This window comes from Sardina pilchardus, chromosome 9 (genome assembly GCF_963854185.1).
Source record: "Sardina pilchardus chromosome 9, fSarPil1.1, whole genome shotgun sequence".
Taxonomy (NCBI): domain Eukaryota; kingdom Metazoa; phylum Chordata; class Actinopteri; order Clupeiformes; family Clupeidae; genus Sardina; species Sardina pilchardus.
The window spans coordinates 15447167-15474655 of record NC_085002.1 but is presented as its reverse complement, the minus strand read 5'-3'; the positions used below and the strand labels follow the sequence as shown (position 1 = coordinate 15474655).

The window sequence follows — 27489 nt, the reverse complement described above, 5'->3', positions numbered from 1 at the left end:
GTGAGAAAAATATATGAGCCAAGCTTATGATACACATTTTTGATCAACTTTAATGGACAATGTTCCTGAGTATTGTTGTTTGGGTATTTTCCCAATACATTAATATTTGGCATCATTTTTTCTGGATACTTTATAATCATGATCAATCAACAATATAATCGTGATAATGTTCATTATTATATTTAGATGTGACAGACACTGAAAGCAAATGTCTGATCATGATCAATCAATAATATAATCATGATAATGATCATTATGATATTTAGATGTGACAGACGCTGTAAGCAAATGTCTCAAGTGTGGTGAGGTCATCTGTGTTTTCCCAAACATTTGAAAATGGTTTGTGTCTACGTATGCCACTTGCCCTCTGGGCATCTCTGACCTCTGATGACCTCTGCCCTCAGGCGGAGTGGCGTTACCTGCTGGCAGGGGGCATGGCCCAGCTGGAGCTGCCCAATCCGGCAGTGTCGTGGCTCTCGGACCGCGCCTGGCAGGACATCCTGGGCCTCAGCGCCCTGCCCACCTTCAGCAACCTGGCCGACAGCTTCTCCGACCACATGGATGGCTTCAGGAAGATCTTCAACAGTAGCCAGCCACACAGGTCACCTGCAAAAGCTCACCTACAATATACATCAGCAAACAGACTAGTGTATTGTGTGTTTAGATCACATTTTGGCGAGAGTTTGTGTTTGTGTATTTGTGTGTGTGTGTGTTGTTCTGTGTGGACATAAATGTAGTGATGTGCAGTATGTCTCTAGGCACACACAACCAGCAGGTATCTATCTGTGTGTATACACATTTGCTTTGATTTGACTGTCCAAGTGAAGGGCCTCACACCTGTCTCTCCTTGCCTTTGTGAATGCAGGCAGTCTGTCCCTGGTGAGTGGAACACAAAGCTGAGCTCCTTCCAGAAGCTTCTGATCCTGCGCTGCCTGCGAGCCGACAGCCTGACACAGGGACTGCAGGACTTTGTGGCTGCCCAGCTAGGCCAGCGCTTCATTGAGCCTCAGGTGCCCCACCGAGCCCAGAGACATAGACAAATCCATATTCTCATTCTCATATAGATTATATAATGTATGTTATGTACATTGTATGTGTATACTGTATGTGCAAAAGTGTCTACACAATCCCGCAGTCTACATTATTTTGAGGCTGAGGCTACTGCACCGATCTCTGTTTTGCACCTTAGGTCTAAATGTGGACTATAGTATAGGAGAGAGTTAGAGTTCTTTTTTTTTTGTGACCAATTTTTTACAATTTTTTTACAAAATACAATGAAAGTACATGTTTTAAGATATCACAAAATCTTTTACATCACTTTAACAGAACAACATATCCCCACCCTCCCCATAGAAAGTTAGAGTTCGGAAACATTCCTTGTACGTATCACATATGTGTGTTTCATTTACTCCTTGCCCCTGCCCCATTTACTCCCTGCCAAACTCTGGGTTTGTACGCGCGTGTGTGTGACCCATCTCCTCTGCTGCTCTCTCCCCAGACGTCCGACCTCTCGGTGGTGTTTAAGGAGTCGTCTCCCACCATCCCGCTCATCTTCGTGCTGTCCCCAGGGACCGACCCGGCCGCCGACCTCTACAAGTTCGCCGACGTCATGAAGTTCTCCAAGAAAATGAACGCCATCTCCCTCGGCCAAGGCCAGGTCAGCATGACATAGGAGGCCACAGCCTCGGAATGTTCCTTTGACCCACATTTGGGTTTTTTTTTTCCATCATCAAGAAATCTCTTTACGTCTTTCTTTCATATACGGTGAGAGACTGTCCCGGTTGGTGCGCTAATTGCAGGTCTATTTTTAAAACTGCCACCAAGGACTCGGAGTCCTATGTCACCTATTAAAGAGACGTTAAATTCTCTGCGAGCTAAGAGCGCAGCTCTGCAACTGCCTCTTTGTGCTGCGACTGGGACGTCTCGATGTGTACGCATCACACCAGCCCATTTCTATATGGGTGACATGCAGAGGATCCAAGTGAATCACATCATACACATTATACATACATATTATATTATCCCACATCAATAACTTGATCCATCCTTGTCAAGTTTAAGGGTGAAAGTTTCCCCACAGGCCATTAGGAGAGAGAGAAAGAGAGAGAGAGACTAAGAGAGAGAAAGAGAGAGAGAGAGAAAAAGAGAGATATATAACAGTGTGTTGTGGTTATGATGGGGGTGTTGTTGTGTAGTTCAGTTTTATGGCCAAGCAGTTGTCACGCTAACGATGTGTGAGTACACGGTCACGCTGTGATTCATTAGGAGCTTCCTTGTTATGCGCAAAGGGGGACCTGGAGAGTGGACTAGCTCATTCTGTGGGCCATAATGGTTTCTTCTAGCTGGAAAGGCAGACTTTTTTTTCTCCATTAGCCAGGCTAACTGGTGTGTGTGTGTGTGTGTGTGTGTGTGTATGTCTGTGTGTGTGTGTGTGTGTGTGTGTGTGTGTGTGTGTGTGTGTGTGTGTGTGTGTGTGTGTGTGTGTGTGTGTGTGTGTGTGTGTGTGTGTGTGTGTGTGTGTGTGTGTGTGTGTGTGTGTGTGTGTGTGGTGATGGTAGGGGCCCTGGGCTGAGGCCATGATGCACAGCGCCATGGAGAAAGGCAAGTGGGTCTTCTTCCAGAACTGCCACCTGGCGCCCAGCTGGATGCCCTCTCTGGAGCGGCTCGTCGAGAATATTGACCCGGAAAAGGTGAGAACACTCTCACAAATGGATAATAAACTGTGAACTCAGGTCTTTTGGGGGGCACTTGTGGGTCTTGGAGACGAGGTCAAAAGCATGTGGTCTTTTGGGTAATCTATTTCAGGTGCACAGAGACTTCCGTGTGTGGCTTACGAGTCTGCCCAGCAACAAATTCCCGGTGTCTATTCTGCAAAATGGCTCCAAGATGACCATCGAGCCCCCCAAAGGCATCAAAGCCAACCTGCTGAAGAGCTACCTGAGTCTCTCTGAGGATTTCATCACTACGTGTTCCAAGGTCCAGTCCTCAGCACCACATCCTACCTGTTAAACTCCCACCTCCCAGTGGTCCACACTGATATCACTCTGTCTTCTGCAACAATGTGTACTGTATAGATTGTGGAAATCGTAATGTATCTGTGAAGTCCTCCAGCAACATCTTTCTTTCACCAGGCGTCGCAGTTGAAGTCTCTCCTGTTCTCCCTGTGCCTGTTTCACGGAAATGCCATTGAACGCAGGAAGTTTGGACCTCTGGGCTTCAACATTCCATACGAGTTCACCGATGGGGACCTGCGCATCTGTATAAGCCAGCTGAAAATGTTCCTGGACGAGTACCAGGACATTCCTTACAAGGTTTGGGGAAACACTCTCTCTGCCTCCACAAACATTCTCTCCGTTCTCTCACCTCACAGGGCAGTCGCATGTGCAGAACAAATTAAGGCACCAATCTGATTGAGTTCATGTTGACAGACACATGTCCATTCACAAATCATGATAGACTCCAAGTTAAATATAGGTAGTATTAGGGTATTGGTTTCATGACAGATGTAATCAGCTGAAATGTACACAGGGCTGAGCTGTGCCTTGTTTTTAGTCCTTTGGGTTTGCCTGGTTCTTCTATTATATATATATATACATGTTTCCAGAGCTCTGGCCTGATGGTTGGACGTTCAAGAGCATGTTACCCCCATGTTGTGGCCGAATTTACAACTTGTTCAATTGCCAAGAGAGTCACAAATGCCCATGATTTTTATTTCATTGTATGTGTTTTGTAAATTGTCTGTTTTTATTTTTATTTTTGATTATTATATATTTATTAACATTTTACTATTATTTGTTATAGCCTGATTATTTCAAATAGTACGCTGGCCAGTCATGCCGCTCCGTCCAGCTCTGGACTTTTTACTGTTTGTCAGGGCTAAAGTTGTTCATGTCTGTCTATGCTAGGTTTGAGTACGCTCAGTCACACAGCTCTGTCCAGCACATAATTTGGTTTTGTTTGATTTTCTTTGTTTATAAACTCGGGGCATTGCTGTAAAAGAGCTTAATGTTTAGTCAAATAAATTTTTCCTGAATAAACAACGGTTGCTATATTAATATAATAATTAATGTATGTTTTAATCAGATTAAGCTCCAGGTAATTTCATAAAATTGGATTTTAATGTGATTATACAATTTACATCACATTTATGACCGGAGTAAAGAGAGTATTCAGACTGAAATTGGTTAGTTTGTTTGCATGTAACCACGGTGACACTGCCTACCACACTCTTTTCTTTTACGCTTCGCCTTTGATCTCCACATCTGGTTTGAGTTTTCAGTTTTGTTTTGTCCAGCTCACCTCTCTGCCTCTCTCTGCCCTTTCCCTGACCTCTGCATTGTATGTGTTTTTCCCCCTGTTTCCTTTCCATCCTTTATCCTTTATGAGATGTGAATCAGTAAGTGTCCTCTTTGTCATACTGGAAATATTTACAGCGGTCGTGTTGGAACTATTTACAAGAGCCTAAACAGAGCAGAAGGGACTGGCATAGAGAGCATAGCTCAGACCATTAGCAATACTGCGTGCGCTGTTTTGTTTTAAGTTTCACCCCATCACTTCCTGTGGCCTAGGTGCTGAAGTACACGGCGGGCGAGATCAACTACGGCGGCCGCGTGACGGACGATTGGGACCGGCGCTGCATCCTCAACATCCTGGAGGATTTCTACTGTCCCGCTGTGCTGGAGCCTGACCACAGCTACTCTCCCTCCGGAGAGTACAGACAGATCGACACTGACCTGGACGTGAAGGTGAGCCAGGATGGAACTCTCTCTCCTCACCCCATATCCATATCTCTCTCTCTCTCTGATTTTCTCTTTTTCTCACTCTCCCTCTGACAAAAAGGCCAGATGGTTGCACGCCATACGGCTGTGCTTGTCTTTTTAAAAAGATATTTCCGCTTATTATAGCTGTTATGTTGATGGCTTTCCACAGGGGTACTTGGAGTACGTGCGCGGCCTGCCCATCAACGACGCGCCGGAGATTTTTGGGCTCCACGACAATGCCAACATCAGCTTTGCCCAGAACGAGGCGTTCACTCTGCTGGGCGCCGTGGTGCAGCTCCAGCCCAGGGCCGCGGCCAGTGGTGGCAAGGGCAGAGAGGAGGTACAGTGCAGAGAGCCACGTGCCCACGCCACACAGAGCACAAGCCCAACATGTCGCAGCAGGACACAGAGACTGACAAAAGAACGTTGTTTTAACAGATCTAAAGATCTAATCCACTCCACGCATGTCTGGCATATTTTTGCATGAAGGTGTGCCAGCTTCGGTGCATGCAGATCTTGACTAAACCAGAGGTTTTACTCAATATGAGCACCTGATGATATGAACAGATGAATGATGGGCTTCTCTTTCACCGGCAGATTGTTGAGGAAATTGTGGGTGGTATCATGGAGAAGATTCCTGGTCCAATCGATGTGGAGGAGGTGATGACCAAGTATCCCGTTCTGTATGAGGAATCCATGAACACAGTTCTCATCCAGGAAGTCATAAGGTGTTCCTCACTCTCACCGTCACTACATTATATTGTGTCAGAGAGACAACTATGAACTCACTGAAAAACAAACCATTACATCTATTACTTCCTAATAGCTTAAGTGAAACAACATTAGCAGCTCTCTTACACTGTGGCTCGTTCTACTTTATAGGTATAACAAGTTGCTGGAGGTCATATCCAGAAGCTTGGTTGACCTGGTGAAGGCTTTGAAAGGCTTGGTGGTGATGTCTTCCGAGCTGGAGCTCATGGCCAACAGCCTGTTCATCAATGCTGTCCCAGATATGTGGAAGGCCAAGGCAAGATGCTTAGCATAATTCTGCCATATCAGTCTGCCACGCATTCAGAAAAAAAAAAAAAAAAAACATTCGATAATGATTTTATAAAGTGTTGTGTTTCTACTCTGTAGTATGATAAAGAATTCACAATATGTATAAATATTTTGATATTTCTCCCCAGGCGTACCCCTCTCTGAAGCCCTTGTCCTCGTGGGTGTCTGACCTCCTCCAGAGGATCAGTTTCCTGCAGGGATGGATCACAGATGGCATTCCCTCCGTGTTCTGGATCAGTGGCTTCTTCTTCCCACAGGCCTTCCTGACAGGAACGCTGCAGAACTTTGCTCGCTCCTCTTTGGTCTCTATTGATACGATAGGATTCGACTTCAAGGTCTGATTTCTCTCCTTACACACACACACACACACACACACACACACACACACACTGGTGTAACTGTAGCCAGTCGGCACCATATCTGCACAGTAAACGCCGAGAGAGAGAGAGAGAGAAAGAGAGAGAGAGAGAGAGAGAGAGAACTCCTAGTAAGACGGGTTTTAGCTCTAATTTGCAGGTTTGAGTTTGGGCAAGTCTGAACTGTGCGGTAGGTGAAACGTGATTATGGTTACTCGCAGTTAGGCCAACTCTATAGAAACAGTTGCTAATGACGGTGAACACTCAGTTGATCTTTTTAACCAAGTCTGCATTGTAACCCTGCTGTGCAGGTGATGGAGGAATCCCCCGCAGAGCTGGACACCAGGCCCAAGACGGGCTGCTATATCCACGGCCTGTTTCTGGAGGGCGCTCGCTGGGACGCCCACGCTGGCCTGCTGACCGAGTCACGGCCAAAGGAGCTCTACACAGAAATGGGCATCCTCTGGCTGGTGCCCGTTCCCAACCGCAAGGCTCCGGCCTCAGGCATCTACCTCTGCCCCATCTACAAGACCCTGACGCGTGCTGGTTAGTGTACCACTGTATGAAGCAAGGCCAGCTAAAGGAGCTGGAAGCGCTTGGAAATGTCTAGTAGAGCTTGTTGTTGCCATGTGTGCCCTTGGGGCAGTCTTAGCACTGCCATTCTCTTGCGAAATGACTACCATTCATAGTTGCCCTGTAGAGGTTGGCTTCCTCCCCTCCATGTGTAAATCGATACGGCACATTCTTTGGTTTCCTCGGACCATTTCCCACGCGGACTGACAGACACGCTCGCTTTGATTTGAATGCAGATAAGATCCCAGTTGCATTAGGAATTACCAGATGGATGCTTTTGGCTCGTGCCCTGATCTCAACTCTGCTCTCTCTCTCTCTCTCTCTCTCTCTCTCTCTCTCTCTCTCTCTCTCTCTCTCTCTCTCTTTCTTTCTCTCTTTTTCTTTCTCTTTTTCACAGGAACTCTCTCTACAACGGGCCACTCCACCAACTACGTCATCTGTGTGGAGCTGCCCACTGACCGCACCCAGAGGCACTGGATCAAACAAGGCGTGGCACTAATCTGTGCATTGGACTACTGAAAATATCCAAACATTTATTTGGATTTTTAACCCCCCCCCCCCCCCCCGTCAAAGAACAAGTAAAATATAGAAACAGACAGACACTACACTCTGCACTCATTCAATCAAAACCATATGTAAACAATCATTAAAATATTGTATTGAATGCTTAATGAATTATATATACTAATTATTATATACTAATAAATACTTAAAGATGAGTGATGAACTTTACACTATGTGATAATTCCTTGGTCACCACTTACCATTGAAGGCCCTTAGAAATCACAGTACACAGACAATACGCAGACTCAAGTTCTCACTTCTCTGTCTCTTATCCATTTTTGAACATATTTGAACTTGTTAGATATAGTTTTCAAAAGGGATACCCATAGTTCTTATATTGCTGTTTTAGTTGGCAAATAACACTAGAGGGATAAACTATGGCAAATACAGTATGTCTTAAACAATGAACAAATGAAAGTGAGCGATGTGCATGTTTAAGACTATTTTGTACAGTCTTTAATAACTGTACAGTGCAGCAAGGATGTAGTATTCTAAGTTTGTGTTACAGCATGATTGTTTATGATCCCTGTGCTGCATCTGACATTGACTACACCCTTTGCTAAATGGAAATAATGATTCCTTGGCTGGTACTCTACCTAAATGTGCCAGCAGTCTCCCCCCATGCCCGTTTTGGTGTGCTGTTCGTATTGGCCTGGTTTAAAGGCATTCAGGGCTGGTAGCGTGAACACAGCGACCTTTTAAGGGACAAAGCGACCATTTGCGTTTATGAGAAATTGTGTTTGGCGATGTCTATGAAGTGCTGAGTACGCTTCTCCTTTAAGAGACGAGTGGTTGAGAAATTTGACTTGAGTGGTGAGTAGTTGCTGACGCAAGGGGATTCAGAGGGCCCGTGGTAGCGAACTGAGTGGTCACTGGAAAGCAATGAAAGCTATGGGAACCGAACGGAAGGTCCACCACTCACTCAGTCATCTCAGGAGGGACTGAAGCTATCGTTTTATATATCATTGAATGTCAAGGATTTGAACTACCTTCTTGAGGGTCAGGGCGTGGAAGACCTTTTGTGATTACTAAAGATGAACGTGTACAATAGCGGTTCTGGAAAGTGAAAGTCGCGTAAGAATATCCTTCACGTTTGAACTTTGTAGACACCCTGTTGGAAAGTACAGTGAGCGTTATTTAACTGAACGCTTATGTTCTTTCTAAACCCATTTCCTCAATAACATTTATCCTTTCATTTCTGTATAGCGGTACGAACGCACTCTTCATGTTGTGATTCGGAGTATAAGCTTATCTTGTTGTTCATGGTAACTTTATAATTTGGACAGCTAGACCAGCGAGTGGTCGATCACCCATTAGTTTCTGTCGCTTATTTTCATCTAGAGTTGTCACCAGACGTTCTAGGTCGTGTTGCCTTGGATAAACACTAAAGAACTGTTTGACCATGCTTCAAAATGGTAAAGCCAAAGAGGAAAAGTCTTCAGAACTGTCACAGACCGAGGCTGCTAAACCTCAAACTCAACCTGGGACGGAGGATGACACCGCGCAAAAGACGAAGACTGACAGTGACTCCACACACTTCCCCATGCCAGTTTATCCTAAAGTGGAGATAAAGCGCCACGCGGTGACTGACGACTACAAGATCTCAAGCCAGGTTCTGGGTTTGGGTATCAATGGCAAAGTCCTGCAGTGCTTCAACAAGAAGACTGGAGAGAAATGCGCATTGAAGGTGAACACAGTTACTCTTATTCATCGCTGTTACTTTATTCATCGTTATGCATAGGCTACATTGTAATTTTGGGTCTTTCAAGAGTTGTCTTATGGCACATATGTTCAACATGCACGTAGTTTATTAAGCGTGTCTTATGCCTTATGGTTTGTATAGTAGGCCTAGGCTATATATTTATTTTCAGTAGACATTAATTTAATTCACATTCATTGCTGTTATCCTTGTAGTCTCACCAACGTCTTAAAGTGTTAACTGTTACATTTAATTGTTGTATTGTTGGTAGCCTACTGAATGGACATAGCATAACTATATTCTCAGTCAAAAATTTCCATTCCGGCCCCCTGGAACGCTTGAACAAAGTTCATTTTAATGACACACCTCAAGTGCCTCTCATAAAAGGCCTCGATCCGACCTCAAGATATGTCCCTGTATCATTTGTAGTAGTAGGCATGATCAATCTTACACAACCATATTAGAATTAATACATTGAGATTTTTTTTATTATTATGTATGGACAGAAGTGGTATACCCTCTAAAAATGGATAATTGAACTGTATTTTACAGTTTACAGTGTCGTTCACATTTTTATACTTATTGCATATTGCCCCAAGGTGGAAAGTATCGTATGAAAAAGTATTTCCCATCTCCAGTTAGTCATTCCTGGAGTGTATCATTCATGATCATTCACAAGACAATGTATGGGAAAGTTTGTGCCGACTTTTCTCAGTTACTCAGTGAACTTGACACCTGCTGCTGAGTATGTGTAGACCTATTTGCATACTTATTCCAGAGGCTTGTTTGGAGCATGTATCAATTTCTACTGCTGACTCAGGACTTGGAATCAGGATCCAGAAAAGTTTACAACTGCTGCCTGCCATAGACTTCTGTTTCAGAATAAAAGAGCAGTCCTGTGAAGATGTAGTGTAAAGTGTGTGTGTGTGTGTGTGTGCGTGCGTGTGTGTGTGTGTGTGTGCGTGTGTGTGCGTGTGTGTGTTTGTGTGTGTGTGTGTGTGTGTGTGTGTGTGTGTGTGTGTGTGTGTGTGTGTGAGAGTGTGTTTATATGTGTATGTTCACTCCTGTGTCGTTCCTGCTCCTGCATTATTCTTGTTGTATGTGGAGATATGTCACCACATGGCTTCAGAGAAAAGATAAAGGGGACAGGACATTAATGCTGTTGGATCAAAGCCCAGCATCCACATGACACAGTGCTTCCGCCTCCAGCTGCAGTATGGAAGAAAAGTGGTAGAGAAGGGAATGAGGAAAAACAGCTTGGAGTGAGGAAGATGAGAGTGAGACTACGCTTTCACACAGTGGCTGTTAGTTGTCAATTTCATTGGTCATGTGGCCATCATTTTTAGTCGCTGAAAGCAATTCATGTTTTAGATTATAGGCTTAAATTCATTCTGCTAATGAGAAGTGTTAATGAGTGTGTGGCGTCAAATAGAGGTCTGTGACTTTGGTGCCTCATGCCTCATGCCTCTGAATGTTGTGCTCTCCCTGTGTGTCTGTGTGTGTGTGTGTGTGTGTGTGTGTGTGTGTGTGTGTGTGTGTGTGTGTGTGTGTGTGTGTACTTGCGTGCTCACAACTTGAATTGCACCTGCTGCAGTCTGACTGGGTTATAACTCTTCTCCCTCCCAAACTGACACAGGTCAGGGTGACCAGACAAAGTGTTTGTAAAGCTTCTTGCCCTTTTACAATCAAGATGGCTCTTCAAAGCTCCCTGTCAAAAGCATGCAGGTTCTCAGCTTCACAGGCTTCATCAAACAATTGACAAAAAATACATTATTAATTCTAGAGATATTTAAGGCAACATCAGAGCATTGAGCTATTTTGGGAAGATGCTTGAACGTGTTACAGAAGAAGGAGGTTTGTTTTCTGTGCTGTAAGCTTTTTATGGTGGCTGTGATGTTATAATTTATGGTCTAATTTCCTATTTGATTGCAATCATATGGAAAACAAGCATGGGAAAAGACAGGATATCACAATTGTTGTCCACTTCTGCTGCCCTTTAATGAAATGCCCTGCCAAGCTCTCTTTAAGTGTAACAGATGAGGATAGGTTTAATCTACTCGGCCAGCCTTGGACCGAAGCCATCCTTCTAATTTAATTCAATTACTTAGATCATGGTTTACTAAGGGGAAGACTTGACTGGGTGCCAGACCCAGACAGCTCAGTAAAGCCAGGCTCTGGCCATGTGTTATCACTGTGTTCCGAGGCCTGACCCTTTTCGACATTCATCATGCTGCTGGACTAACACGGCTTCTGTTTGGCAGATTAAAAAGTTCCATCTGGGAAGCCATCTCTGGGGTCCTCATAACTCATTGTCGTGGTTAGATATGTTCTCTCCTGGGTCATGGTTGTTTTGCTGTTGTTGTTTTATTGGGGTGGAGGAGGTTTGAGACCTCAGCCTGCTCTCTGCTTTGTATGGGAATTGAGATACATGTTTTGTTTGATATGTTTGTTTTTATTTGATGATTATGAGATAAGTTTATATTTCAGCTGTCCAAGAAAAAAATGCTTGCCATGTATTTTCTTGTTATTAGCAAAAATGTTCATGATTGTACGACTCTTCTTCAAAGAAAGCTTTGATAGGGAGCCCTGTATTTGTGATGAACAACTGTTTTCAGATTTGCCATAGTAGATTAAATCTGGCCACACTGTAGCATCCTGACTCTGGGAAACGATTTTAATTTAATGTTTTGACATAGTAATATCTGAGCTGTAATGTCAGGCTGGTTTGGAAGGAAGCCATGACAAACACCTATAAACTGTGATCTAGTGGCCTACCTGGTGTCCGGTAAAGGCTGTAAAACTTGTTAATAAATGCCTGCCAGGTCTTGGTGAGATAAACAGCACTTTGCAAACATGGACCTGCAATTGTCTCAGTGTACAGTAACAGCAGTGTTATAATAAGGGAAACTAATTGCGGGTATTGCAATAAAAAAAACATACTACTTTAAAGTGAGTTCTGTTCAGCTGTGTTTTTGAAGCTCTGTATGTACATCAAAAGCACCGTAAATATGCAACAATTCATATCGGTAATCATTCATGTCTTATAAATATTTTCAAATACATTTACATTTTTATGCAGTTTCCTGTGGATAGCTCCATGGATTGTTACTGATTCTGCCAAGATTGAAAGGATATTTCCATTGATGTTTCTTTTAAGTGAAGGACTAGTCTTAATTGTCTTTTTATATATTATGACTCTTTATAGTAGTTCACAAATTCTAATTAGTGACTCATAACCCATAGTATTTTAGAACATTTAGGGTATTTTTGGATGATATCCTTTCTGCTTACGCCATTTAACTGTCGTATTAAACTAACAATGTTCTTTTCATTCACTGTTATGGCGGCAATAGGGCTGTATTTAACTCCATATGAGTCTAGTCCAATTTGACCTTCCTCTGGCTTATTTATCCATTTGGTTATCCAACCGGCCCGCATCTCATGGACCGTTCACCACCTCCTCAAATAGACCAAGTAGATCGTCCAAAATGTATGTTTATGTTCCAGATATATGTTTTGCTTTTGAACATGCAATAGCACCCTGAGCTCTATGGTGCAGTAACTGTTGCTACATTATACAATTGAGATTAGATGTGATGTGGAGTTCCCTGTCTGTATTGCCTGAACTTTCTAAATCTATCTCTGTTTATATACAAAATCATATTCGTTTGTATGAGTAAACGCACACCTTGTGAGGTGCTCACGGCGGTAAAGGTTAAATATAAACAAAAGTGTCGTGGCACACTCGGAACTTAAAGATTTTTTATTCCAACGTTTCGGCTTACGCCTTCATCAGGGTCATTTTCGTTATATACAAAATCATGACACACTCATTGGTGTAGTAAGTTGGCCTATGGAAAGAATGATGCCGAGCACATTTTGGTTTCTTTGAATGTGATGCTCACATGGTTATTGGAACAGCACTTAGCGGTGAACTAAATTAGGTTTTATAAGGACTAGGGGTGCCATGGGCGAGTTTCAATCTACCCTCTCCTCTGTGAACCTCTCTGTGTCACCCTTCAACAAGACAGGAGCTGTTTGGTTGGATGAGATTGTGGGGGTGTGCAGTGACAGTCCCTTGGTCATTGGCTGGAAGTCCCTGTGTGACATTTCACATTAGAAAGGAATGCCTCTAAAGATCAGCTCTTTCAGAGCCCATGTGTGTGCCTAACACACCTCTGGCTATCATGCAACTTTGTGTGTGTGTGTGTGTGTGTGTGTGTGTGTGTGTGTGTGTGTGTGTGTGTGTGTGTGCGTGTGTGTGTGCAATCGATAACGTCACTCCATATGTGTGTTGTGTATTTCACATGTTACTGTATGAGTTCTATTTTGTTTTCACACTGTCCTTGTTGTTACACTGTATCAGGCCTTGTAGGTGAAAGCAGGCTGAGAAAAACTGTGAAAATAGTTACGAGCCCCCCTTCACTCACTTCCCTTGTTAGTGAGGCCAGATAAGTGTGGTTTTTACCACTGATCACATGCTGTCCTTATGAAACGGTTTTCATTACAAAAACTTTCAGATACACATTCAGATAATTATGCAATTCATGCAGTTCACCGAGTTCACGCTGTCAGAGCAGTGTTTGTTTATACCCTGTGTGAGTGTTTGTGTTTGTGTCCTTGTGTATTTTGTGAGTTAGGACCATTCGCTGTACAGATCTCCATTGGTGTCTGACTGACAGCGTGTAGCTCTGACCTCGGCCCAGAGCAGCTTAGCTATCTGCGTGAACAACAGGAGAGGGATCACTGTCAGGTCCCAAAAATATCCTGTGATGGAGCGGCTGAGCAATGCCAAGGCCCCCACGCCTATTCCAGGCGAGGGAATGTGTCTGGTGCAGCGGCCGGGCTCATCTTTTACGCGACACGTGGGGGAGTAGCACAAGAAAGAGTGAGAGAGAGAGAGAGAGTGAGAGAGAGAGGGAAAGACATGCCAGTGGCAACACTGAAAAGAGTGAAACAGAGAGGCCGATTCAGGGATTTTCCACAGGATCTTTCTATGATTTTTGGGCGTTCAAGTGCATCGAGGGAACATTCCGTTGCAAAACTGTAATGCCAAGCAGTGCCTCAGTCCTCAAGTGCACTGGACTTGAGTTCTGGCAGAACTAGAAACAGTAATGAGATGTTGGTGCTCCCCCAAAATTGTACGGGTTGTGGAACAGTCGTGGCTTGATTGCTTTGTAAACGTGATATGTGGTGACTTACACAAACAAAGGCTTGGCATCAGTCAGGAGAGAACGAATGTGAAATGGTCTCAAAGGTCTGCTTTGTCATACGCACTGAAAAGGTTAAAAATAGTGTGGGAAAGACTCGTGAACAACATGGGGACAACTTGACTTGCATGACCTGCTTTTGACTACAGAAACCCAAAAGTGTGTGTGACCAAAAAGCCAAAAACTAAAAGTCTTTGTGTGGTTCTCTGACCATTTATTTCCCATCCCACCCCCATAACCTCTCTCTCTCTCTCTCTCACACACACACTCTCTCTTTCTCTTTCTCAGATACTGTATGACAGTCCCAAGGCGAGACGGGAGGTCGAGCTGCACTGCCGGGTGTGTGGAGGGCCCTACATCGTGAGGATCCTTGGCCTGTATGAGAACATGCACCATGGGAAGAAGTGCCTTCTCATCATCATGGAATGGTTTGACACTTTGTTCATGTACTGCGGCTTTCATTGTTGAACCTAATCATTTGACCCCATTGTTAACCTCAAACATCTTTATGCAATTTGTGGATTCTATGGCCTTGATGACACTACATTGACAAGGGGAAAAAATGATGTTTTGGTATACATCCCAGAAGGCCATTCTGCACGCTGTGTGCTTTCCTCAGTCGTGCTGTTGCCTCTGGTTCTCTTCTCTGGCACTGTAGCCCCACAGTTTTATCACTGTGTTGATAGGAGACAGGAAGTGCTCATGTCAGTGTAATTACCTCTGATAAGCACTTCAGAGTGGTTGTAGTAAACAAAACTCATCAAAGAGGAAGCTAGACTCGGTATTATCCCTTGAAAGAGGTTATTCTGTCAGCACAGGCGGAGTTCCAGGCCTACTGTTATAGAGGAATAAAGTGCAGAGAGTCGGCGTGAGCGGCATGGGGAATCATGTTGGTAGACTAGAGAGTAGGCCACTAGATCTCAGGCCACGATCGCCTCCTTCCTGCTCTGGGTTTCTGCACTGTCTGCAGCAAGACTGAAGGAGATACAGTAATACATCCTGGAAGGAGAAAAAAAAAATTAAGTTGTAGATTTTGTTTTTACCCGTAAACCACTGAGATGTTGAAATAGGAAATGTGTGTGCTAGTGTGGGTGTATTTGTGTGCATTTGTGTGTGAGGGTGTGTGTGTGTGTGTGTGTGTGTGTGTGTGTGTGTGTGTGTGTGTGTGTGTGTGTGCCTTTATGTGTACATGAGTGAGAGTATGTGTTGCAATGACCTTTGGTGCTGGCAGTCTCCTAATCATATATGTGACTGCTTACAGCATGGAGGGTGGAGAGCTCTTCAGCCGGATCCAGGCTCGGGGAGATCAGGCCTTCACTGAGAAAGGTTAGCTTGACCACAGGCTAAAAGCATTGCTTCCGCCTGGAGTTACTCAACTCATCCTGTCCATGACTGTTTTTCTTGGCGTTTTCTTTTTGTTGTTGTTGTTGACTTGATTCCGGCATGAAAAAAAAGCTTGCATTGCATAGGCTTCCTTGCTAATGACATATCACAATCTGTTTGAGATTATTTAATGTGGAAATTGTAGCCTGTGTGGGCTACTGCAGAGGCAGCCCATGCCCAGTTTATATAAGTATCCCTATCCAAAGACAATGTTTTGAATACAAAAGTGGTTGTTTTAATAGCAGAACTTATTGCAGAAAGGGATGGTTGCCATTTGGCAATGTAACTCAGCACAGTGAGATAAAATGTGAGTAAGGTCTGGTTGTTGGCCTGAGCCACAGTTGACTTGTCTTGCAGGATTGAGTTCCCCAGAAGCACGGCGCAGTAGACATGGTGAAGGAACGCCCCTAAAAACACAGTGTCATTTCCCAAAACTCTTTGTTCTAGATTCTTCGCGACCAATGCAAAAACATTTCTGAGATACTGACAATAGATATTGAACAAGAGTTCAGCTGTTTCAAAACTGAGGAAATACTTGTCAAGTCCAGTCAACTTTATTTACATAGCGCATTTCATACACAGAGGTGTTAACTTTTTTAAAAAGTAAAGAATAAAAAAAGAAAACATAAAGCACACAAGGTAATTGTACATAAAAGGGGAATAGATTGAAAGTGTTTAAAAAGTAACAATTAAAGCACATAAAAAAACAACATAGAATGATAATACTAGTCAAGCACGCAGTGAACAGCAGCACCGTGTGGAGATTCAGTCCCAAACTCTGTGCGCACATGCATATTTCTTTTCAGGGCCAAAATGCCAAACCACAGTACCCCTTGTGGAGTATTAACTCATACAGTAGTTAACACTCAGAGTTTCAGGGAAACCCGGTAGAGCTGTAACTCTCTCTATTCCTTTTAATGTGCATCATTTGCCTCGAGAGGGTCCTTTTCTACGTTCCCAGGGTAAAAACACACACATAACCTCGGGGCGTTTACTTCTTATGACCACAATTTCCTTTGTTTTGGAGAAATGGACGCTGTCACCTTGTGCACGTTTTGTTTCAATTCATTTGCACAAGGGCATGTTTTGCCTTAGTTCCTCTTCTGCTTTCTTTCTTATTAGTTAGACTGTGTAACAGCGGTTGGTTGGACTGACTTTAATGGTGAATGTGCCCTCTCTCTTCCTTCTGTCTGGCAGAGGCGTCAGAGATCATGCGTGACATTGGGACGGCCATTGACTTCCTCCACAACATGAGCATTGCACACAGAGACATCAAAGTGAGTGAGATGTGGTGACACCTGAATACTGTTTACTAGAAGCAATGGGTCAGTGTGGAGGGCCAATGCTGTCACTAATCAGAATCCCAATGATTCCATTGATCAATCTCTGTGATGAAGTGCTGTACAAGCAAGCATACAGTAAGAGAAGCAATCCTATGATAGGACCAGAGACAAGAAATGAGATGGCGAATAAAGTCAATACAATGTGAAAAAAAGAGAAATTTTCCCTTAAGGGGAGAAGAGCATTGCACACCAAATACTCATGAAGATACATTGAGTACCTTTAGATTAGATTCAACTTTATTGTTATTGTGCAGAGTGCAAGTACACAGACAATGAAATGCAGTTTGAGTCTAACCAGAAGTAGAAAAAAGCAGAAAAGTGCAATGTAATATACAGTACATGGTATTGACACAGTATGAACAGGTAGTGTAGTATAAACAGCGGAAGACATATAGTGCAGTGTAGACAGTATTCTGTTGTACAGTGGTTCTCAAACTGTGGTACGCAGACTCTCTGTTGTGGTACTCTGGGAGTCTCCAAGACGTTCACTTCAGACGTTCAGAGATCACTTCAAATTATATGAAAATACATATAATGAAACATTTTTAAATGTAATAAATATAAATACATGCAATCTATTAGCAGTAGCTGCCCTGCTGAAAAAAACAGCCTGACCAGCTAAAGGTGGTTAGCTGGTTGACCAGCTTGTTAACCAGCTTATTTGACCACCCTATGATGGTTAACCAGCAAGACCAGCAGAACTCTCGCGAAAACATACCTTCAGCTGGTTTACCCAGCTTATGATGGTAATTCAGCTGGTTTTGATTGTCGTACCACCTTAAGCTGGTCATTTTAGTTGGTGTTTTTACTGGCCACGCCAGCTTATGTTGGTCATTCTAGAAAACCAGCTTGACCATCTTTGTATAAGAGCAGAATAGATATGGAAATGCATTAAGAACAATGTATGAACAACATGTACAGATATATGCAGTGGAGTGGCAGTAACATTATAAGAGTAGTAACAAATAATATAGATATATGGGTAGATGACATGACGTGGCTTTTTCACCGTCACAGAAGATAAAACACAATTCATTTCACATTTTCACATTTTAAAATACTGTAAAAGGTTAAACATTTTCTTGCTTTACATGAATTTGTTGTTTTAATACCTGAGTTATTTATCGTTTTTTCAGAACTTTGAGCCAAACCTTAAAATTGTCCTATGGTGTGATGGTAGACAACATAATTATATAAATATTAACTTTTATAAATAGAGGAAATAATGTTTCAAATTTTTAATGAACACTCCTGGCATAATTGTGCAAGTGTCTATTTTACTAAGTGGCAATCACTTTTCCCATACATACATTTCTAAAATGGTAGGAACTCCGTAAAGTTCGTCACAGAAAAAAATGTCCTTTGGTGTTATGCAATAACCTGATGTTAAGTTGGCCAAAATCATGGACAAATACATTTAGTTGAAAGACCCCATTCAAGGTCATGTGACTGAAGACCCCAATGAAGCCCTGGAGCAGTGAACATGGTGAGAATTTCTCTCAGAATTGCTCAAATATTCAACTATGTTTTTAGACCACTGAAGTTGTTAAGTTTTTTTGTCCTTTGGTGTGACACCCCTAAATGCCATTTTTGTATTCAAATTTGTATTTTTAACAGCAGGACTATGTAATATTATGCAAATGCATGATGTCAGTTGCTAATGGCAGCTCAGTTAGTATTAGCATGGTCATTAACTGCCACAAAAGCTTAAATGTCCTTTGGTGTGACAGGAAATGTCCTTTGGTGTGACACCTAATAATGACTTAAATTCAAATATTTATTGCTGTTTTAGAGACGACATACAATGTTCTGAAGTGTTACTAAAGCAAATATAATATAAAGTACATAAATCTAAAACTTTTTTTATAACAGAAAGAACCTCCCTGCAGGACCTGTGGCCCAACCTGCCCTGGAACTTCCAGTGTTGCCACCAACGAATAGAATGTCATTGTAGATAATTGTGTCAAGTATGATTAAAAACTGCTCTAACAGCTGAAAAAACAGCCTGACCAGCTTAAGGTGGTTTGCTGGTTGACCAGCTTGTTAACCAGCTTGTTTGACCACCCTATGATGGTTAACCAGCTATAGACCAGCAAAAGTCTTGCAAAAACATACCTGCAGCTTACGATGGTAATTCTGCTGGTTTTGCTTGTCGTACCATGTCACGCTGGTCATTTTAGTTGGTGTTGCTGGTCTACATTACTGGTTTTTACTGGTCATGCCAGCTTATGTTGGTCATACTAGCAAACCAGCATGGCCATCTTACACCTACAATGTCAAGCTTGGCAGGCTGGTCACCAGCATGACCATCTCACACCAGCTGTATCCCACACGACAGGCTGGTCACACCAGCATGACCAGCTTCCTTAGATGGTCACGCCAGCATGTCCACCTGGTGGCCTAACCAGTTATACCAGCAAAGAAAACCAGCAAAAAACAGCTAAAACCAGCTACCAACATAAACATGGTTTCTTGCTATTTTTTTCAGTAGGGATGTTTTAGATAGAGTGGACATGAATGTAACGCAATGTTTTAAAATGGAATTTCCCTGTTGAGGATTATGGTCCCTCTTTTGGCGATCAAAAACGGATGGTCAGAAGCACAACGTTTATAGACATTAAAGGCATGGCAGTCCACATTCACTAATTTAATGGTGTGATTTTGTCAGGTACTGGACACAAAAGGGTTGTTCTTATGTCTCTTAATCAGTCATGGGTGTGTTTTGGGCGTAACATCCTTTAAAACAATGAGAATAATATCTATCATTTCCTTCAACAGCAAACAATGCAACTTCACACAGCAGCACATTTGAAGGAATCTGCATGCACACAAGACTATATGGAACAGGGATTCCACTAAACCTTGCTTTACTAAAACCTGTTTGTGACTAGCAGAGTATAGCCTACATGCATCTGCACTCACCTATTATTTGAACTCATAGACAAAGTGAAACTTCACCATGGTTTCATAGTCGACAAATTAGTTCAACACAGTTAAGTACTATTACTATTGACTGACAATGGGTTATCATCAAAAAAAATGCCTGGAAAAAGCAACACTTATCCAACAAATGTCCTCCTTTATCACTGTTACAATAAACACTACATATATTCTGACTCACTTCATGCAATAGCTATCTTTGTCCTTCAGTGTGACATTTTGTCCTTTAGTGTGACAAACATAAAACAACAGAAAAACATCCTTAATTTCAAAACGTACTTTAAAAAAAGGCAGGTTTGGCATGAGGGGAGCTCCAATAATAGCTCCTCTTAGATAGGTACAATTTCAAACAGTTTTGTAAGGTTGGCGGAAAAAAATGTATCGACATTCATAGGGAAAAGTCAATCAAGTTCATCTATTCATGGTGAAAATGATTGTAATTAGTACTTTTATGTGAAATAAATATAATTTTGAGAAAAGAATGATTTAATAATGTGAACAATTCTGTTTCATGTATTTTTAAATGTTATTCAATATCATTTCTTAGTACTTTTTAAATGTCACACCATAGGACACATTCACAGTGCAGATGAGTGTAAACGTGGAAAAAATAGGTGAGGTCATTGACAAAATGAGTGACCACTATTATTTTCAGAAACTACAGTTTCCATACTACATAAATATTTGTATTTTTTCTTTAAAAAATATGTTTTCCAAAAAAAACACTTTTTCTTGGCCAGATGTCAACTACCCATATGCATATGTATTAACAGTAATATTATCAAAAATGTAATAGATATGACATGGATATTCAGTATGAACCGAACAGACCGTATAGATATGTACAGTGTAGTAACAGTAACGTTATAGGAGTAGTAAGCGTAATGTGTGTGTGCAATAAGAACAGTATAAAGAGCAGTGGAGTATGGTTATTTGTAAGTGTAATTACATTTTATGAATATAAATAGAATACTATGGGTGGGATAGGGTACTGCAATCGACAGGGGGGGAGGGGGCTGTTGAGGAGCAGAACGTCTGCCTTCTTGTTGTTCCTGTCAAGGTTGCCATGGTCGTGGACACCACAACAGTCACAGGCAAGGAGGTATCTTGGGGGGGTGCAGCAGCCTTCATCCCTGGCTCTGACCAATGGCACACTCTTAACATTGTGAGATGGTCCATACAGGGCGGTCACAGCAGGATGTTGACAAAATGGATGTGATAGTCTTTCACCAATGCTTTCCCATCTTTCTGCAGCCAGAGAACCTGCTATACACAAAGAAGGAGACCAGTGCTGTGCTCAAGCTTACCGACTTTGGCTTCGCCAAAGAGACCACGCTGCACAACCCCTTGCAGACACCCTGCTACACACCATACTACGTGGGTAAGAAGGAGCGTAAAATGGTCTCTTTGAAGATCCTAAATGATATCTGCCCTCATATATACAGTATCTCTTCCTCTCATTATTTTATAAAATCAGTGATCCCATTTACAAATCATTGCGACAAGCAGCTTCCATGCAGGATGCTTTGTAACAATTAGCCTCAAGGGTGTAACTGCCAGACAGGTTTTAGCCAATGTCTGGTGAAATGTAGGTGAGGTTTCCGGTGAATCCATCATGGTCAAGACTTCACTGTTGCATTTATGGTTGCAAAACTTTCTTCACAAGGAAATGATTCATGACTTTAGACAGTCAGGAGATTATGATCATATAATATGCGATATCTGCAGATGCATTTTTCAAGCTTTTTAAAAGTTCGTTGTTGTAGGTTTGTGTCATGCTGACTGCTCTTTCCTCCTTCTCTGCATTTCTTGCTTTGTCATTGCAAAAGCGCCGGAGGTTTTGGGCCCGGAGAAGTATGACAAGTCATGTGACATGTGGTCTCTGGGTGTGATCATGTACATCCTGTGAGTACATGCTGTGCATGTGGATTAATGTACACTGTCTTGTTGTTACACTTTGTCAAAACTATACTAAACAAACTAAAAAAAGGCCTTCAAAGTTTGTTTTGTGTGTGTGTATGTGTGTATTCACACAGTATGTATTTTCCATTTATGAGAGCCCATTGTGACTTAATGATGTGCTGTGTGTACAGCCAGAATTATGATACTTGAGATAATAAATAAATAAATAAATAAACTAATTAAATATTTACCTTTAATATATCCATCTTTTGAATGCATTGTACAGACACGTATTGGACAGACACTCATATTCTTTATTCTGTCCTTTGCAGTTTGTGTGGTTTCCCACCTTTTTACTCGAACACGGGCCAAGCCATCTCCCCAGGAATGAAGCGCCGTATTCGGATGGGCCAGTACGAGTTTCCCAAGCCAGAGTGGACGGATGTGTCCCAGGAAGGTACGTACAGGACCAGAACTCTCATTGGCTGGGTTTCACAGATTCGTTAAGAAGCTCTTAAGTGCTAAGAACTTTTTAGGAGTGTTCTTAGAACGTTTTTAGAGCGCTCCTAAGAAGTTCTTAGCACTTAGGAGCTTCTTAACGAATCTGGGAAACCTGGCCATTATTGGTTGAACACCCTGCGGGTGTCTTCAGCTGTAGGTGTATTTGTTTGTGTTGTGTAACCACTGGTGTCTTGCATGGGTCAACCTTCTGTATGAGTGTCAAAGTCAAAGTTCAAAGGAGCCCAGAGATACACCAGATATACTCTGGCTAAATCTGTATCTGTAAATATCTGCCATGTGGTGTAACATGTGTTTCTCCAGAAGGATAGTTTTGTCTCTTTTCGTCTCCTTTCTTGACCAATACAAATATCTGGGAACAGTGATAGGCTCAAATTCGACATTAACAGAGAGGTCATTTGTAAGAAGGGTGAGCAGCCTTTGTAAGTTTCCTTAGGAAGCTGTAATAGTAGCTAATAGTCACCTTTTCTTTTATTGCCTGGTATGGAGCCATCAGTGTTAGGGACAAAAACAACCTCAGCCAAATTGTGAAGGTGGCTGGGAAGTTGATTGGCTGTCCACAGGTACCCTTGCTTATCCTTTATGGAAAGCAAATCATCCAAAAGGCAAGGACTATATTGGACTGTAAAAATCATCCACTCCATTTTTTATTTGAAGTTCTCAGGTAAAAGACTAAGAGTCCCCTTTTATAAGTCCAATAGGACAAAAACATATTTTACCCCCAATGCAATTTGTTTGCTAAATTTGCACAATTTGCTCTATTGCACATAAATGGCTGATAGGTTTGATAGGTAATTCTTAACTTGGATCCGTTTGTGACTGTCCTTTGTGTATTTTTTGTTTCTTGTGTCCTTTGTGTATTTTTTGTGTTAATACCTGACTGCAAGACACGTTTCCCTAGGGGGACAATAAAGTTGACCTAACCTAACCTTCTCTTTTCTCCTCATTTCCTTTCTTCTCTTTCCATCTCAGTTCTTCCTTTTTATCTCCCTTGTCTCTTTTCATCTCCTCTCTTTAGTTCTGTCTTTGCCTTCCTCTTTGTCTTCATTTAACAGTTTACTCCCCCCCCCTTTTAAACCTTAAGTTTATAATGTATTACTATCTATTAACTTCAGAGAATTACTATTTGTATAAGTTCTTTCATAGAACTCTCTTTGGCACAGACAAAAAAATGCACTTTCAAATTTCATTTTACATGTACAGTACATGTACAAGATAAGATAAGAATGACCAGATAAGAATGATATATTCTATTCTAATCAGCAGCCTTATTTTCTTTTAGTATTACTTTCTTTCAACCTTTAAACATATTTTCTCACCCACTCCCTTTCCCCACACTCCTATGATCCTACCATTACTGTATATGGGTTCGCGTGTCCTTGAGAAGTATCAACATGACTTGCATGCTCGAGTATGAGGTCAAATGTCTTTGGAGTGTCATCAGCTATTATATCTTGGTGGTTGCCTCTAAGCTTCTAGCCATGCACTGAGCACCGCTCCTGCTATTAATTACCTCTTCTGTCTGATCCCCATGCAGCTAAAGACCTGATCACTCAGTTGCTGAAGACAGACCCCAATGAGAGAATGACCATCACACAGTTCATGAACCACCCATGGATAAATGTAAATGTCTATGCATGTATATCATAGCTGTTGTGATTATTGTGTGTGTGTGTGCGTGTGTGTGTGTGTCTGTCTGTCTGTGTGGGTCACTGAAAACACTTCTAAACAATGTCACTTTCTGCTATTTGTCTGTGTGTGTGTGTGTGTGTTTGTATATTTGTCTGTGTCTGTGAGTTTTTATATATGTCCTGATGCAACAAAAATTCACTGTTTCACTGTCTATTTTAGCAATCAATGGCAGTCCCACCAACACCTCTCCACACTTGTCGGGTCCTGAATGAAGACAAAGCCACATGGGACGATGTGAAGGTGAATCCAAGTGCAACGCTGACACCCTCTGGTCAAAAGGGGAATTACATAATAGCTGACAATACAATATAGAATTCTTAAACAAAAACAACTGTAAAAACCGTACAAAACAAAGTAATTAAAACATATATAAGTGTATTGGGGTAGTCTGTTAGAAATACCATTTTCTTGTCTTGTTTTTTCTGGGGTAAATTTAGCTGCATGGACAGCAGAGATCCACTAGGGGGAGGCAATGAGATTGATGAGATGGGAGTTTGAAAGGACTTTAAAGGAGGTGGTAGTGTATACTCCTTGAACATTTGTGCGTTGAAGACGGAAAGGAAAGAGGAGGAGTTATTGAACAGCTGTGGGATGACACATAAAGCTGTCAGGGAAACTTTAACAGAACCATCTTTAAAAATGGCAGCAGGCCTAAATGCAAATTCATGCGTAGGGTTGCAAAATTCCGGAAATTTTCAAAGTTGGAAACTTTCCATGGGAATTAACGGGAATATACATGAATCATCAGGAATAGATGGGAATTAATGGGAATAAACTGGGATTTTTAAATCTGACAAGTTATTATACAACAGAGACCTAAATGTAGTTGAAAAAACAAACAAACATCTTTCAGCTTAATATTAGTTAAAACAACCTGATTTAATGCAAATTCATTTGAATTTCTATCCTGTACACAGGTCAATTGCAACCCTATTCATGCTACACTGCCTTGAGCCTTCCAGTCTTAATCGCATGATAGTGTATAGAAATACGGAATTAGTTTACCCCCGCAACTGAATCAAATTTAAATAAAAATTCTAATTACAATGATCAAAATACTAAATACTGTAGATATATGCACTGCATGCCGGCGACCCGGGTTCGATTCCCGCCCCGTGGTCCTTTCCGAATCCCACCCCAACTTTCTCTCCCACTCACTTCCTGTCTCTCTCTCCACTATCCTATCCAATTAAAGGCATAAAAAGTCCAAAAAAAATATACTGTAAATAGTTCAATGGAATCTCTGCTAGTGCCACTGCTGCATTAACTCTGGTAGGTTAAGGCAGGTAAAGGTGAGATCTGTGTGCAGCAAAGTATTCTCTGCCTCACTCACGCTCTCTTCTGCCTCTCCAGGAGGAGATGACCTGCGCTCTGGCCACCATGCGCGTGGATTACGACCAGGTGACGCTCAAGGACCTGGACATCTCTAGCAACCCGCTGCTCAACAAGCGGCGCAAGAAGGCGGCCGCCGGAGGCAAGGGGACCGTGTGCAACAGCCAGTAATGCTGCAGGAGGACCGAGGAGCTACAGGAAGAGGAGGAGGAGGAGGAGGAGGAGGAGAGCAAGCCACTCCCTCAGGGCCCCCTCCAGAGAGATAAAGGGGCCCGGATGTGAAGGACGACAAATGAGAATGAAGAAAAGAGGCCAAACTGTAAAAATGCAGCCATGCCTACCAGCCCCAAACGGGAGACCCTTGACTGTATAGTTCCCTTACGGAAGCCATTTGTTTTTTATCGCCATGACTGAGAACAGCTGCTATCAGTAGCTGTCAAGCTGTTTTATTTGTATAGGTGTGTGTGTTTGTATGTGTGTGTGTGTGTGTGTGTGTGTGTGTGTGTGTGTGTGTGTGTGTGTGTGTGTGTGTGTGTGTGTGTGTGTGTGTGTGTGTGCGCGCACGCCTGTGTCTCTGTGTCCATATGCATCAGTATTTGTGTGGCTTGTTTGCGATATTTTATATATTTCAGCAGCTAAAGAATGTGCTGGCATGATTTGGAGTGTTTGTTTGGGTGTGTGTTTCTAGAGTATGTGTGTGTTTATAATGGCAAGTTCATGTCGTGCTTGCTGTATGAAACAGTTTATTCCCTCTACACATCATGAAACAGTCACTCATCCTCTCACTCTGTCGTTAGCTCACCCCTCACTGTATGAGACAAAAAAAAAACCTTTAGACCAACAATGATCTCTTGGGTCTTTTGGGCATCTGAAGACACACATATATGTGAGTGTTCGTATGGATGTCTCTTGTGTGACTTTGCTCACACAAAGATCTTGGATTCATGGAGGGGTTTGTGTTTGGGCGTGGACTATCCATACGCCAACAGTTCACTCCAAAGGATATCCTAGACCTGTCACTATCTGTACTGTTTTTTCCTTTTTTTTTGGATGTTGAGTCCTGTTATCAGGATTAAAATGAATTGAATTTTCAAATTCTGAGATTTTGCCCTTGCTTTAAAGTATGTTGTTAATATGACACAACTAACACAGTTGATGAAAACAGCCGTCAGGTCACTTTTCACTCTAAATGTCTTCAACTACTGCCGTTGTTTTGATATCATGATGTGAGTTCCCTGAAGGTTATCAGGAGAATTCAGTGACTGGTGTCGTGTGTAAGAATGGGATTCGCTGGAACAAGCCCTTTTGATTCACAGGCAAAGCTCAAATGAGTTCATTGTTTACTTACTATTATACCTTAGGACTGTGGGTTAGAAGCAAATCAACCAGACACTATTGGGAGGTTTCATGGAATTTATGATTCATAACTGTTCTAGTTGCACAAGGCAAGACTTGGTCAGCTTCTTTTGTATTTGAACCCAATCAAATTGTGCTCTAATCGACAACGTCACTAGAGAATTCTGTTTTCTTTTCATAAGAATGTGTTATATAATCTCCATCTTGTGCACCTGCTTCCTATCTGCCTTTCATCAATGCCATGTCATGCTTACCAGGCAGATCCTGAAGGACAACAGACTTACAAAGTGGTCAGACCCAGAGCCATATCTTTATATGGCTCTGGTCAGACCTAGAAAAGAAGACATTGTTTCCACTAAGGTTTGGAAGTAAATCCTAGTGAACATGGCCAGCTAGTGACAGCAGCAGCTGAAATCAGGAACTGTCTTGAAACCAGCTTATCCAGCAGGTCCAGGAGATCTTTGATGTCTTTCTTGCTGGTCTTTCCTGGTGTAGCTGGTTGGGCCAACAGGAGGACATGCTGGTGAGACTATCTGAGGAAGCAGGCAATATGTTGGTGTAAGATGGTCATGCTGGTGACCAGCCTGCAGCAAGCTTGACATTGTTAGTGTAAGATGGTCATGCTGGTTTGTTAGAATGGCCATGCTGGCATGTCCAGTTAAACAAGCAATGTAGACCAGCAGTTAAAATGACCAGCTTGAGATGGTACAACAAGCAAAACCAGCTGAATTACCATTGTAAGCAGGGTAAACCAGCTGAAAGTATGTTTTCGCAAGAGTTTTGCTGGTCTAACAGGTCAAC

General features: G+C 42.3%; 2 protein-coding genes across 3 annotated transcripts in view; both read left to right on the top strand.

Moving 5' to 3' along the window:
• Positions 1-7267, top strand: part of dnah1 (dynein, axonemal, heavy chain 1) — a 44334-nt gene extending 37067 nt beyond the window's left edge. The window contains 13 exon segments of the mRNA XM_062544955.1: positions 405-601; positions 866-1010; positions 1499-1657; positions 2559-2690; positions 2806-2976; positions 3132-3311; positions 4569-4745; positions 4930-5100; positions 5358-5488; positions 5643-5787; positions 5948-6154; positions 6487-6721; positions 7146-7267. Coding sequence (XP_062400939.1) covers positions 405-601; positions 866-1010; positions 1499-1657; positions 2559-2690; positions 2806-2976; positions 3132-3311; positions 4569-4745; positions 4930-5100; positions 5358-5488; positions 5643-5787; positions 5948-6154; positions 6487-6721; positions 7146-7267 — 2172 coding nt within the window.
• A 760-nt stretch (positions 7268-8027) lies between these two features.
• mapkapk3 (MAPK activated protein kinase 3) lies at positions 8028-26427 on the top strand. Of its 2 annotated transcripts, XM_062545936.1 has the most exons (11): positions 8028-8386; positions 8654-8999; positions 14510-14649; positions 15483-15547; positions 16802-16881; positions 21142-21268; positions 21717-21792; positions 22122-22246; positions 23846-23931; positions 24160-24240; positions 25354-26427. In XM_062545936.1, the coding sequence occupies exons 2-11, from the start codon at positions 8715-8717 to the stop codon at positions 25501-25503; spliced, it is 1215 nt and encodes a 404-aa protein (XP_062401920.1). In that variant the 5' UTR covers positions 8028-8386; positions 8654-8714; the 3' UTR covers positions 25504-26427. The 2 variants fall into 2 exon arrangements, with proteins under 2 accessions (XP_062401920.1, XP_062401919.1); XM_062545935.1 differs by having other exon boundaries at positions 8029-8999.
• Positions 26428-27489: the final 1062 nt, after the last annotated feature.